The sequence below is a fragment of the Trichomonas vaginalis genome, chromosome V (assembly GCF_026262505.1).
Source record: "Trichomonas vaginalis G3 chromosome V, whole genome shotgun sequence".
In the NCBI taxonomy this organism is placed as follows: domain Eukaryota; phylum Parabasalia; order Trichomonadida; family Trichomonadidae; genus Trichomonas; species Trichomonas vaginalis.
Genome location: NC_067207.1, coordinates 23,703,833 through 23,719,355, shown reverse-complemented (window position 1 = coordinate 23,719,355; position 15,523 = coordinate 23,703,833). Strand labels below are relative to the sequence as shown.

The 15,523-nt window shown below is 33.4% G+C and overlaps 4 protein-coding genes and 1 pseudogene across 5 annotated transcripts, besides 1 other annotated feature; 4 read left to right on the top strand and 1 right to left on the bottom strand.

Moving 5' to 3' along the window:
• Positions 1–1,418: 1,418 nt before the first annotated feature.
• TVAGG3_0391080 (Chain E 40s Ribosomal Protein S4) lies at positions 1,419–3,085 on the top strand (the record flags this gene model as incomplete). Its single annotated transcript, XM_001321896.2, has 1 exon — positions 2,242–3,009. The coding sequence occupies one exon, from the start codon at positions 2,242–2,244 to the stop codon at positions 3,007–3,009; it is 768 nt and encodes a 255-aa protein (XP_001321931.2).
• A 1,580-nt stretch (positions 3,086–4,665) lies between these two features.
• On the top strand, positions 4,666–5,715 carry TVAGG3_0391070 (S1-P1 nuclease family; the record flags this gene model as incomplete). Its single annotated transcript, XM_001321895.1, has 1 exon — positions 4,677–5,636. The coding sequence occupies one exon, from the start codon at positions 4,677–4,679 to the stop codon at positions 5,634–5,636; it is 960 nt and encodes a 319-aa protein (XP_001321930.1).
• A 2,654-nt stretch (positions 5,716–8,369) lies between these two features.
• On the top strand, positions 8,370–8,710 carry TVAGG3_0391060 (annotated as a pseudogene). Its single transcript has one exon. A coding segment is annotated over exon 1 (341 nt).
• Positions 8,711–9,269: 559 nt separating this feature from the next.
• On the bottom strand, positions 9,270–9,824 carry TVAGG3_0391050 (uncharacterized protein; the record flags this gene model as incomplete). The annotated part of the gene is made up of 1 exon (XM_051232362.1): positions 9,270–9,824. A coding segment is annotated over one exon (555 nt), but the record flags the coding sequence as incomplete, so codon positions are not given.
• A 453-nt stretch (positions 9,825–10,277) lies between these two features.
• Positions 10,278–15,523: part of a mobile genetic element that runs on past the window's edge.
• On the top strand, positions 10,767–11,291 carry TVAGG3_0391040 (phage tail repeat-like family; the record flags this gene model as incomplete). Its single annotated transcript, XM_051232361.1, has 1 exon — positions 10,767–11,291. The coding sequence occupies one exon, from the start codon at positions 10,767–10,769 to the stop codon at positions 11,289–11,291; it is 525 nt and encodes a 174-aa protein (XP_051102091.1).

Below are 15,523 nucleotides of genomic sequence, written 5' to 3'. Positions count from 1 at the left end.
CATATTAATAATTGTGAGCTGTACAAAATATTTCCCAAATATTTGTATTTATGAAATTTTTCCCATTTTTATGAGAGAAAATGAAAAAAAGGGGGGACTTATTTTTTAGACCAAAAAAGTGGAACCTGAGTATATTGTTTCTGCTTTATTTGATCATTGAAACGGAATTGATCCACGTTATTAGTATGAAACAATGATATACTAGGGACTAAAGAATATTAATATTACAAAAACTCAATTATTCAATGTTCAACTCATCATATCTTGCATTAAAGTTGATACATTTATTTTTTCGAAATATTACAACAGTAGCAACCCTACGTATTATCAATGATAGCCAAAGTACTATTTTGGTATAAAAAATTTGAAACGATATTGAAACAACAGATTGACTGGTCACTCTGGTATAGTATTATGCATACTATCAGGTGATAAAATCTCAAATATCTTAACTTAACTTCCGTTTGATTATGAGATACAGATCTAATGTTGCTTGTTTTGTAACCATAATCACTAACTGATAACATTATTATGATAAGAAGACTAAATGTGCGAGTTTAATATACATTTGATTCAGATTTATTATCGAAAATCGAATCACAATATATATATACCTTGAACTCATTTGTAAATAAAATCATGATATTATTGATTGTTTTCTAGATGTTTACAATGGTTTCTAAACATGTGAAGATAATCCTTAAGAGTAGGTGCCAAAAGTGCTTACTCTTAAACAACCGTCGGATTTCCGGGTGAAATCGTGACACACTTTCGTCTTTCGTAGGCAGTGGTGGTTGTTACAAAAGGTAACTTCGAATGTAGCGTGAAATCTGCAAAAAAAATTCTGAAATTTGAATGGAGAACACAAAAATTGAATAGTTTACGTCAATAAAAAAGAGAAAAATGAAGCCAATGTGTCTCGAACCTAGAACTTAGAGCAGCAATCCCACTGTTTATCACATTACACTACATGCATCTCTCACCTCAGTGAATGAGATCAACTATATGATAACTTTTTCCCCATTATATTCTTGTGGAAAAGTGACAAATAGCAACTTTGACCCTCTCTCTAATCCTTAATTTGAACCAGAAATAATTTTAAATTACTAACCATGGATGGTTATCTATATAGAACAATATATTATTTTTGATAGTAAACTATGACTGATTTATAATTTTGGAATATATACTTCTTTTCTATATCTTTGAAATATAGATATTTGATTTTGCTGTATAATCGACATAATTTAGTAGAAATATTATAGAATAACAAAAATAAAAGGGTTTAATCGATTTGTAACACAACGAAAATGGTTCATTTCTCTCTAAATTATAAATTTTCAAAAAAAATAACCTCATTTTTCCAAAAAAAATCGAGAATTGAAAAAAAACGTTATCATTTTCTAAAAAATTGCTTAGTCTTTTTCTAATGTGGAAAAAATTTGGAGAAATTCACCAAGGAGAACTTCATTCTAGGTGTCCAAAGCAATTGCAATCAGTCAAAAAAACCTCGAAAATTTTAAATGTTGATATCGATTTTCATCAATCACTTAAAATCGATTGTTTTTAGTCGATGTTATCACATTTCATTAAATTCTAATATACTTGAACATACTACAAATCGTTTTTAAAACTTATCAACATTTCGCGCAATTTAACAATACTCCAACTCTCATACACAGTTCCCATTACCACAGTCTCATTTTAAGAAGAAATGATTAATAAAATCTAAGATCTAACGATTTATTTACCCAATTCGAATAATACTTTTAATTATAAATCCTTATTTTTGCATATTTTATATACAGATGTAGTAAGAAAAACGAATAAAGCGTTACTTCAAAAAAAAATACCTGAAAGCCCGCTAATCAATAAACAATTTACTTTTTTAGCATCGAATTTTGCTCGTCTTGAGCCATATTTTTCGTTTAATTTTCATAGTACGATAAAACATCTGCGTTATCAAGTAAAATATGGATATTTTAGAAGATCATATAATATATCTCGAAATCAAACGAAAGCCATTCTATGAGTCCATACACACTATTACTATACTTCATATGTCAAGCATAATGGGAACAATTTGGGTCGATACCTTTGTTGTCGACGAATTTCCCCCCTTTTAGAAAATGTTCATTTTAATAAACCCAATTTATATTCTATTAGATAATGATTGGTCCTTTTTCTTATTCTTGGCAATGAGAAGAAAAAAAAAGTTTCTCATGGTCGGTCCTTTTTCTTATGCCACGTTGCCAACGCTTCCATCTTAAGCGCCTCACAGCTCCACACCACTGGCTTCTTGCTAAGTCCGTGGGTAAGTTCGCTTCCCACCCATCCACAGGTCCACACAAACTTCGTGAATGCCTTCCAATCAACATCTTCCTTCGTGATCGCCTTAAATACGCTCTTACAGCTAAGGAAGCCGTCGCTATTGTCAAGCGCCGCCTCGTCAAGGTCGATGGCAAGGTCCGCACAAACTATCGTTATCCAACAGGTTTGATGGATGTCATCGAACTCGGCAAATCCAACGAACTCTTCCGTATCATCTACGACTGCAAGGGCCGTTTCTGCGTCCACCACATCGAAGCTAAGGAAGCCTCCTTCAAGCTTCTTCGTGTCAACCAGTTCAAGATTGGTGCCAAGGGTATCCCACACGTTGTTACACACGATGGCCGTACAATCTCCTATGTTGATCCATCCGTCCGTGTCCATGATGCTCTCAAGTTCAACATCAAGACAGGCGAAGTCGAATCCGTCATCAAGTTCAAGGTTGGCGATGTTGCCATGGTTACAGCTGGTGGTAACGTCGGCCGTGTCGGAACAATCCAGAAGATCGAGAAGCAGATGGCTTCCTTCGATATCGTTCACCTTAAGGATACATCTGGCGCTGTCTTCGCCACACGTATCATGAACGTTTTCGTCATCGGTGAGAACGAGCACCCACTCATCAGCCTTCCAGCTCGTGAGGGTGTCCGCCCATCAATCCTTGAGGGAATCAACCAGGAATAAACATTACGCAGGCCATATAAAGCTTGATTTCAAACATACTTTACTTACAACTACTAATTTATTTCGAATTTTTTACTCTCATTTCTCTATAAATTTACAATTTTAACGATATTATTCATTTTAAACAATAGACTCATAATGCACTACTCATGTATACTCTATTGCGCTTTGTATTGTACGAAGATTCGAGCGACCCAATTACATTCATTTACAATATTATCAAGGTTAGCTTGCAGAATTGAGAAGATAAATGTAATTTCGATTGCTTTCATTAAGGGTTTCGTTTTGCTAAAATTGTCACTTTTATAGCATATTTGTTTTTGGATGTTTTGCGAAACCAAAAAAAAACTATGATATACAATGTGTGTGTAAAGAAAATACTTTATTTACTAGTTAAAAAATCATTTGGTATTGATCAAGTTATTTTTTCTGGATAAGATATTATATGGATAATTGGATAGAAAATACAATTATATAATCTTGTACCTGGTTTAATTAAGCTAATTGTCATCAGAAACTTGTAATTTTTATGAATTTCAGATTTTCTTTTCATTACTGCTTTTCTTAATAGGTCAAGTTCTTATTTACGTTATAAAGTATGATATTTACAAATATCAAGTTATCATGTTTTTTGAGAAATTATGAGAAACAAACAAAAATGAAAAAGATAGGAATAGCAATGAATAGTGATGTGGGTATAGAAAATGTAAGAGATATGAATGCAAAGCAATCAGTATTTAGGATATTGACCATAGATTTCGAAAAAAAAATGCTGCATATTGAGCGAAAACTATGATTATATTATAAAGCTGTCATTTAAAGCATAATGAAACTATTCCCTTTTCATTTTAATCGAATAAGATAGTAAAGATTTTTGAATTAGCTAGAAACTGATGAGATGTTTTCACAAATCAGATTTTTAATCTCTATAATGCATAATTCACTCAATATCTCAATTTTGATATTGCGAGATATTTTTGCTATCGGTTTCGCAATTTTGACACAATAGCAAGAGGGTTCTATATGCATTATTATCAACGTAGAATCTGAATATCATATCAGAAAATGTCGCAAATCTGACATTTACCCGACCAAATAGCAAAAATAATTGAATACTTTTCGCAAAAACTTTAAAAATCGATAAAAATATGAAATATAGATATTAAAGAGACTTTTTATATAATATTCATAAAGATTTTCCAAAAATATGATACCGCAAAATTAAAAAAGTGACGTCTTGAGTGGAGTCAAAGGTCGAAATTGCTAGCTAAATGTTTTTTTAGCGAAATTGCGTATTGTACGTTTTTTTCGCAAAACGAAACCCTTACTTTCATCCAATCCACTTAGTGAATCTTACTTTTTCATGGTTGGTTTCTCTAATATCGATAAAAAGTGCTTTATATTGAGAAAGGAAGCGTAGTTATTAATGCACTTGTATCACAGAAGCTACAACTCGAACTTTTAATTTTAAATCCGCAGACTTCCTTCAATCTAACCGCCATCATCAAAAAATCGGAAAAAATAAATACCTGGCATGTAAATAATATTGGAATAATTGGTCCCCAATTTTGAAGGAGCTTACGTAAAATTTGAAGGGGATTTCATCGTCTGAATTTTGAACTTTGAATAGATTACATTTTGGGTCAATCCATTTTTTATTAATAAAAATGCTCCCTCTCTTCCTTGGAAGCGGCGCTTCATGGTGGGGACACACACACATGATGATTGGCCGTATAGCAGAGTCATTGCTTACTTCCAAAGAGAAAAAGAAGATTGAAGCCGTTCTTAGATACGGACAACACCCAATACAGACAATTACTGAAGCAACAACATGGCAAGATAACCTCAAAGACACATACAGCCTCAGTGTAATGGGAAATTGGCACTTCTCAGACCGCCCAATCAACAAAGGAAATAATACTTCCATTCCACCTCCAACCTACAACATTACTACTTACATGGATTCGGCTTACAGGGCTCTCACAGATAAGACAACAACAGATCCATGGGTTTGGGCCTTCCATCTCAGAAGTTTAATCCATTTTGTTGCAGATGTACACACACCACACCACAATGTCGCCTTATTTAATGACTTGTTCCCAAAGGGCGATGCCGGTGGCAATGGTTACAAATTAAACTGCAATCTTGGTTCAGCTTGCAATAATATTCACTTCTTGTGGGATTCTGCTGGCTTCTACTTCCCAATCTATAATCCACTCATTCCTAAGTATCGTGCTGAGTTCCAAAAGAACGCTACTAAGTTAATCAACGAATTACCTCAAAGCCACTACACATCTCAGAATATGGATGTTAAAACATTCTTTCCAGAGGTATGGCATAATGAATCTTACGAAGTTGCTTATAATTTTGGTTATAATACAACAATGTACGGTTGGCCTTCAAAAGATTACTTCACAACAGTACAGACACAGAGCAAGGAACGCATTGCTATCAGTGGATACCGTTTGGGATACTTCCTTAAAGAAGTTGTCGGAAATATTCCAGTTGAACCGACATCTAACACTCGTGAGATCGTTGTTTGGGTCGTTGATGTCGTACTAATTGTTCTTGCATTGATATTCGTCATTTTGGCGAAGAAGAAAGATGTTAAATACGCTCTCCTTTAATCGACCAAAAAAACATAACTTTAGTTCAGTCAAAAAGTAAAACTCTCTATATCTATATATAAATTCATAAGATTTTTTATTGTAATGCATAATTTTTCAAAATATTTTATAAATTATTTTCAAAATAGAATTTTAGTGATATAATATATGAGTGTCTAGTCTATAAAGTGAAAAATGACAATATGTTAAACCTTTAACTTTTATATTTGAGATTCTCTATTTGATTAATTAAAATTTTTCTCATCTCTCTTTGCTTTAATACTAACCTCAACAGAAATAAGATATCCAACACCTTCAAGTTGATTAATCTTTGATGCCATATTGAGAGGAGTATTTCCATTTTTATTCTATTTATCCCATTTAGGTACTCTCCAATGTGCTTAACAGAGAATAAATCACATGGAATTTAAATACTGCTAATGAAAAAGTTTATTATAACTTGTGGGATTATGTAAGAGGCAAGAACTGCCATATACACAATATGCTGCTGTCAATTAAGCATTAAAAATGATGTAAACATTTAAATTCACTCAAATTTTGAGAAAGAGATTATAGAAAAACTTTTTTCATGTTAAGTATTTGCTTAAATTCATTTGAGTAGCCTAAGACTGATAAATCATTAAGGCTGCTTAGAGTGTCTTGTGCTTGTAAATCATGTTATGACTTTGCTACACTTACTAAAAATCTAAAGAAAAATCTAAAGAAAAAAAAAGTTTAGAATTTGCACAAATAAAATGATATTGAATAGTTGTATTTTCAGGGGAGCAGCAAAAATTAAGAAGTACATGGAATGCAAATACTATGGTTATCAATTATTACAAGAGCCAAGGTAAAATATTACTATCCAAGCAATAAAGCTTATTATTGCCCATGCAGAAAATTGTGACAAATATTCCAATTTGCGCCATAAACTATCTCTTGGTTTCGCTCTACGGAATAGACTAGTTGCATCAGGAAAATTTTCATTGTATTTATAACGATACTCTTCCTTATCTAATGAAATCATTTTTTTAACTGTAATTTCCTTATAAGAATCAATTTGCCTATAGAAAAAATATTGATAAAGTACTTCCAAATTCAATATTTTTAAGAATAAATATAAATATAGACCAGATTCGCTTGTCAAAAAATTGATTAATTTGGAATTTCCATTGTTAAAGCAAAACAAGAGTGTGTCAGGGTCGTCATATAAAATTTCTAGAAAATTTCTTAATTTATGAGATTCGTCGTAAACCGCCTCTAAAAAGTCATCGAAACCTTGTTGCGCCTCTTCATTAAAAACATATTCTTCTTTTATTAGAAAAACAACTGTTTCATTTTCATTTTTTTTAATTTTTGAAAGTTGGTATTCATATGATCCATACTTAAAATTGTACCTTGCAACAGTTGTAGGAGAACTATGATCGTCATAGTCATATTCCATCACCCTTGCATAATAAGAAATCACTGGTTGCTGTTCCAGGAATGATTTCAAATATGCTTTATTATTTATATTGAAAAAAAAAAAAAAAAAAAAAAAAGGTAGTGGGGCTTCCAGGCACTTCGTGCCTTCTAGCCCTGATGTTGATGTTTAGTATAAATGAAGTTTTTATTCGGAGGACTCTTCTTCTTCCTCCATTGCTTCTGGGAAGAAGCCTTCTTCTGGGTCGAAAACATTATATAATGTGTCGCTTTTCACAAATTATATATGTTTTCATGTTTTGTCACTTTTCTGTCACTTTTCAGGAAAAAACATTTTTATTATTATATATAAATGAATTTTACAAAACCACCGTTACCGTTCTTTGGAAATAAGAGTAAATGTAAAGATATTATATTGAGAGAACTTAAGAAACTACCGAATGGTCTAACATTTGTAGATTTGTTCGGTGGAAGTTTCTATATATCCCATTTATGTCATATAATATTCCCAGACTCAAAGATTATATGCAATGACTTCGACAACTATATGGACCGTCTCAAACATATACCAGACACAAACAATATATTGAAAGAGTTAAAAGAAAAGATTCAGATAGGTAAGATGGAACGTATACCATTAGATAAGAAAAATATTGTGAGAGAGGTTTTGAAAAAAGCAGAATATATAGACTGGGATAGTATATCTGCTAGACTATTATATAGTGGTTCTATAAGAGTTCATGACATTGAAACACTTATGTCAAAAGTTTTATATCTTAACTATACAAATGTTTTCAAAGAGGACATAGAAAAATATATTGAGGGTATAGAGTTTGTGAGATGTCATTGGACAGATTTGTATGAAAAATATAAAGACAAGGAAAATGTTTTCTTTATAGTGGACCCGCCGTTCTATAACACATGGAATTTTCAATACCAAGTAGACTGGACTTTGAGAGACTCTTTAGAAACTTTAGACGTTTTACATAACCATCCATGCTTTTACTTTACATCCGATAAAAGTGGTTTGGAAACCGTTATGAGATGGTTAGAGGACATACATGACTATGAGTTTATATATGACAAGATAGAATATGAGAGAGGTCCTATAAACTGGAGAAAGTGTCATAACAAAGAAATTTTATTAGTAAGTAAATGTGGTTTGAAATAGGACTACTTGTTTTAGGTTTTTTCCATTGTGTCATTTATTTATTTGACGTGGCAGAAAAGTACAGAGAATATGAAGATGAACCAATGCCTGCAAATGTTCAGTATATGTACTCGTAAGAGATATTTTTATCTAATATTAAATGGACGCACAGAACTTAGCGAATGCACAGCAACCTGGACAACCAAACCCAGAGAATATTCCAAATGAAGTTAGAATACAAACTGCAATGGCAAACTATGGTCAAGTGCCAACAGATGTACAAATGCAAACTGCCATGTCAAATGACGCTGCGTTAGGTTTGCCACCATGGTATGCAAATATGAGATGGAAAGAGTTTTATACAAACCCTGAAGTGGGATATAAACAACTTTATGCAGATGACGCGAACACAGGAGTTGACCCAGAATATGTTTTCTACCAGAGGAGAAACAGAATGTATGAGCTCCAGTTAAAGAATGCTATGGAACTCAACAGGAAACGCAAAAGACTAGGCGGACATTAGATTTTTACATATAGTAAAATGGGTTTCTTCAGTAGTATTGGAAACTTCTTTCGAAATGTTGGAAGAGGTATATGGAATGGAATAAAAACCGTAGGAAGAGGAATTTGGAACGGAGTCAAAAATATTGGTAAAAGAGTAGGTCAGTTTGTTGGTATTATACCTAAAGACCCTGAACCAGAAGAACAAGCTCCTGTTATACAACAGCCTGAACCTGCACCACAGTCTAGTTGGCAACCAAATCCAACACCTCAACCGTATTAAAAAATTATATTTTTACCGTTCGATAGTAGTTGTATATGAAACTAAGTTCTAAGTAAAACGCATGGTATAATGGAATTATTCTTTTTCTTCCATCTGTAGTAAACCATACTTGAAAGTCTGAAATACTTCCACTCGGCGGTTCATATAACTTTGTAGGTTTTTCGTAAAAGTCATTTGCCAAGCATAAGAAAGAGTTTTGAGCGCCAGAAAATGAAGCATGAACAATAATAGCAGCTGGGTCGAAAACATCTTTAAATAAATATGGTTCATCTCTTGCATATCGACTGTAAATATTTGCTAAAGGAAGTTTGACTTTCTGATTTAACATTCTTTGCAAATAATACCATGACATTGCAGTGAATTCTGTATATATTTGTTCGTCTTTCTTTGGATTGTCTTCGTAGATTTGAAATGACACTTGTGAATTTTGTTTGTCATATACAATTCTCACATAAAGTGTGCTCTCGGTATTTGCATATTCATCAGCATATTTTGCATAACATGAATTTATTTTATCTTCTATATTTTTTAACGCAGTCTGTAGAGAAGATGAAAGGTCAACTTGTATTAGCTCAATTTCTTCCCACATTTTTCGTTTCCCTTCAGATATATAATCTATATGAAACCTTACAATAAATGGAAAACTTTTATCTTCTACAGACACAAACTTCATTCTACGAAAGCCAATAGCTTTTGTGACAGATGGGTCTCTTAGCCATCTTAATGGGTAGTCAAAACGATAGCCTTCATGCTTTACGGTCTCTGTCTCAAACTTTTGACCGACATTAGTAAAAAGTTCATCTAATGGTTTAGTTGTAGCAACTCTTGAATTTTCTTTTTCTATTGGAAGCATATTTTATCTAGAATAAAAATGTCAAATGAAACAGCGTCTATGAGAGAAATACAACACAACCGACAACTCATTGTGCAAGCTCTAAATAAGAACACAACAAACTTTTCAAACTATTCTAAGATATCTGAGTCATTGAAAGAAGGAAACTTAAAACTGACATTAAACCCAATGACAGATGAGTTTCTGTTTCAAGACAATAAGAACCATACTGTCTGTATAAATCCAACAAAAGGAACTTTAAACGAGAAACCTATAAATGAACTTCTTTTGAAAGCAGATGTTGACAACAAAGCTGACAAAGAATATGTAGACGATGCAATAGCAAAAGAAGAAGAAAGAGCTAACAATGCTTATGCAACAAAAGAACATACTCATCCTGAACTAGCAGACAAAACATATGTTGACAATAAAATGTCAAGTGAAGTGACAAGAGCTGAAAACGAATATTCTAAAAAGACTCATATACATTCTATATCTGAAATAACAGACTTAAACGTTAGCCTTGAAAAGAAAGCAGATAAGGAATATGTGGCTAGTAAGTTAGAGAAGAAAGCGGATAAGGAATATGTGGCTAGTAAGTTAGAGAAGAAAGCGGATAAGGAATATGTGGATGAAAAAGATAACGAAATGAAAGAAAGGGTTAACTGGTACCATGAATGGACATCGAAGACTTTTAAAGTTAAAGCCGATACAGGATGGGTTTCAGGATGTTTAGACCTTAAAGCAGATAAAACTTATGTTAACGATGAGTTAGAGAAGAAAGCAGACAAGAACCATACACATACAAGTTTTACAACTGTTGCTATAGAAAGTATTGAAGGAACGGTTGAAGAAACTGGTGGGGATGCAATATATTGTAAACCTCCTAACTTTCCACAAGGTTTAACATCGGATGACGACATAACGACGATGAGAAACATTAGATGTAAAGATGTTTATGTCATGAAGGATGAACATAATATTAAATTCACTGCTCAAGATTTATATGACAAGAAAGCAGACAAAACAGAGCTTCAAACATTAAAGACAGAAATACTTCAAACATTATATCCTATAGGCTCTATTTATACGTCAATGAACTCTACCAGACCAGAAACAGTTCTGGGTTTTGGAACTTGGACTCAAATAGTCGACAGGTTTTTGTATTGTGCAAACTCTTCAAAGGAAACAGGTGGAAGTAAAACGATTTCAGGTGAAAATTTACCTGCACACAGTCACTACATAGATTTAAGTACATCTCAAGCAGGTTGGCATAAACATAAATTTTGGGATTGGTCAGCAATGACAAAAGGTAAAGGATATGATGTTAAAGACAACGTTCAGTTTGCTATAAATTGTTTCTGGGGTGACACTCAGGGAGATGGAAACCATACACATCGCGTTTCAGGATATACGCAAACAACGGGACAAAGTAAAGACTACATGCCACCTTACATGACAGTTTACGCATGGTATAGAAATGCTTAGTCGTCATTTTCAACTTCTTTAGCATATTCGTCAGGAGTTGTCTTATATTTGTTAGGAACTGTCTTTGAAAGTATACCACCTTGAACTTTGACAAGTTTGAAACGAGGTCTGACAATAGTAGTTTTATCTTCTGCTTGCAGTGTGTACATTTTGCCATGTTTGCCTAAAACTTCATAATATTCTCTTGTATACTTTCTTCTATTTTTACGAACACGAATGTGAGTACCTGTCGGGTTCCCATTGTTGTCATAGTCAATAGTATTTTCATATGGGTCGCGTTTAGGTATTTCTATTTTTACTTTGTCACCTTTCTTAAGTTTGAAGCCCGGCATTCTTTCTTGTTTGTCTCTTTTGACTAAATTATTAAATATATAGTCTTTCTCTAAGTCAGGGTTGTTTTTCATTTCTTCAGGGGAGTGGTTTCCCAAACCTTTTTGTTTACGGTTATTGTAAATATTTAAAACTTGTCTCATCTTTGCCATGGAGAAGTGTCTATATTTGTCGTCATATGACATTTCATTTGCTTCACCACCTTGTGGTTGGTTTAAGTCTCTTAACATTTTTATACAACGTCAATGACACCAAGAGCAGAATGGTTTTGGTCGACAATGAAATATTGGTTTACATTTTTTGAACGCAGATAGTTTTTTACATCATCTGATTTGAAAGAACTTTCACAGTCAGATGTCAGTTTTGGAAGAGAGATTATGATTTAAGACTTATATCATAATATTCCTGCACCAACTACAGCATTTGATCCAAACTCGACGGTTTGCAAGTGTACTTTCATAAAGTCGCAAGCGACCAGGGCGAAGCCATGACAGTTTCATTAATTACTTTAAGGGGATTACAGTTAAGTGCGAACTCATTAAGGCGTCATTATATGATAAATCATTGTACTTTTAACTCAATTCAGCGTAATACATATTATATTCATTCATTATTGTTTCATATGCTTCTAAAGAAGGATGAGCCAAAAACTATCGATAAAGCGGTGTATTGAATAAAAGCATTGAACGCACGAAATTTGAACTTCGTTAACTTTTGACGGTGATAGTTTCGTTTAATGACAAACATGGGAAACAATTTTAACGAAGAAATATTTAAAATTCATGTTAGTGGAGTTCGTTGGAAATTGAAAAAGAAGGTGAATATAACGTTCGATCCACTGAATTTCATTTTCAGGCTTAGCGAATGCGGGTGTTATATTTCGCCTGAATGGGACAACTATACAAGAGTGAATAAATGCAATATGACGGTTTTTTGGGGTCAAAAGTCGGGATGGGTGAGCTTAGTAAATGCTGCAAGAACATTAGGTGAAACAGGAAATTTTGTAGATGGTTTTAAAAGACTTGTTTCAAATGTTTTAACAAACAAAAGAAATTATTTAGTATACCATAATAACCGGACGGATTTTCGAAGCAGGTTAGGCAAACAAACGCTCCGGTTATGGGCTGCGTTGATGATGGTTAGAGATATAAAACCACGTAACGACGGAACGAAAGAAATGAACAACAGCGATACTTGGTCGGGTTATTCAAGACATTAAAAAACGTTGTTATCCTGAAGTTATTTGATTTATTTAGAGGAAGTTAATGATTCAACTTTAAAACATTTCTATAACCCTCGATGAAGAAATAAATTAACAGATTATATATTCGTCATTATTTCGCAGAACTTAATGACAGAGAATAAATGAAAAGGAGATGTGGTGTGATGTCATAATGTCAGCGATTAATGATGAAAAGAAAATTTTGAGACTTCATTATTTAACAAAACCGAAAACAGGAATTAGTCTTTATGACGTAATTCACCGAATTAATCGAAAAAAGATTAATGATAATAAGAGTTCTGGCGGAAGAGTTGAATTAGAAGTGATTGATGTTAATGAGAAATTAGCCGAAAAAGCATGATAAAAACCGTTCATTATTATAACTTCAGACGAACAGATTATAACGGACTACCATGGATATTTAACACGAAGTGATGAAGCGAAGACAAAAAAATGTTAATGAAAGAAGATATAAATACATTCGTGCTAAAGGTTATGACATAAGCTGTACTGTTACAGTATGATGTAGCTAAAGCACCAAAGAAGCATTTGGTTATACCGGTGAAATTTATGCCTCTACTTTCTCTGTTAAAGGTGTATTAGTTGAACCAAGATTTACTTTTGAGAGTTAAGTCAAAAATAACGTTTGAAGATGCTATTAAAAGTAAAGCTGACAAAATGAACTTAGACGCAACGAACAAAGTTTGAAATCTCATAAACACAACATCTCCGAATATAAATGAACTTCAAACTCTTTAGACAGTAAAGCCGACAAGAACATACACATAATCCTTCACTACTGTAGAGCAGACGACATAATATTGAACTTTGACCTTGGTTTCAAGTGCACCTTTAGAGAATCCAAGTACAAGCGTAAAGATTACACTAAACTCCTTAAATAGTAAATGTATAACATTTGAAGGTCATGTCAGAAACTTTGAAACACATGTAACTACCAGCAAAATGTAAGATAAGAAAGAGCAGACAAGAACATACACATGATTTTTACAACTGTTGTATAGAAAGTATTGAAGGAGGGTTGAAGAACTGGTGGGGATGCATTATATTGAAACCTCCTAACTTTCCACAAGGTTTAACATCGGATGGAACATAACGACGATGAGAAACATTGATGTAAAGATGTTTATGTCATGGAGGATGAAATAATTTAAATTCACTGCTCAAGATTTATATGAAAGAAAGCGACAAAACAGAGCTTCAAACATTAAAGACGAAATACTTCAAACATTATATCCTGGGCTCTATTTATACGTCAATGACTCTAAACCAGAAACAGTTCTGGGTTTTGGTACGTTGGACAGATTGGTAGTAAATTTTATTGTGCGAACTCTTCAAAGCAAACAGGTTGGCTTCGAAGAAAATTAAAGAAGCAAACCTTCCACCGCACACTCATACAGGAACTACAAACACACAGGTAGTTCATTCCATTTCAATAACAAAAAGAGGTTATACAAATCTTTGCAGCAGGTTCGGATAGACAGGGAATGCATAGATATGATATTTCAAGTGACCCAGTAGATTCACAGCACAGGTATTTTCTGTGGAACCACAGGAAATCATTCACACACTTTTCACAACAAATCCAACAGCTCGGGTGAAGATTATATGCCACCATTTGGTGACTATATTCGCATGGTACCGCGTTCAATGAACGCGCTTGAGCCAAGAATAAAATCTTTTTAACTTTCATAAAATGAGCTTGAAAGAAAGTATTCGAACAACATCCATGAGGTCTTTTAAGAAGTTCATGAGCTGCAAAGAGTTGGGATTACTAACAGAGCTGAAGTGAAAGGTTCTTGACAAAAATGTTGTACATCAAACAAAAATAAATCCTTACGACTACTTTTTACCAATTTACTCCAACACTCCTGACGCATACCAATTTGACACTCTCATTCAAAGCAGAAAAGGAGGACTCTAAACCATTCCTCATCTTCATTAATGTTAACACTCGCAAAGCTTTTGCGTATTATAATGAGAAATAAAGGAACTCATGAAGTGTTAAGAAAGTTTTACAAAAGTTTGTAGCAGAACATAGCCCAAGTATTTTAACATCAGACCAAGACGGTGCATACCTCAGCAACGAAATCACAGAATTTCTCATTAAGGCATAACATAACTCACTACACTACTGAAGACCATAACCATAAACATACTCGGTATCATTAACCGCTTCATAAGGACTCTCAGCGAATTTAAATCAAGAGCGAGACTTTACCGAAGAAACAATGAAACATTTCATCGAAGTTTACAATTCCTCCTCCACATTCTACAACAGGCCATACACCAAATTCAATGACAAAACACAACAAGAAAGAAAAGTATATACAAAAGAACGAAGTCAAACACAAAATATCAGAAATTCAACACAATTTACCCTCATTCCTGGTACAAAAAGTTCGTGTAGTTCTTGACGACAACCGTTGACAAAGAAACCGTTTAAGGTTAAGTCGAAATTATTATATCGTAGACTCTACGCAAGGTAATGGAATTATCTTATAAAAGCTGCTGAGACTCCATAGCATTTATCCTCGTCATAAATTAGTCGAAAGTAGTAATGGCAAACTTTGCTGAAACCATTGACGAAGCAAAGCGAAGGAGTGGTTATTGAAATACTTTGACTACAACATAAACGATGACACTTATAAAGTAAGATATG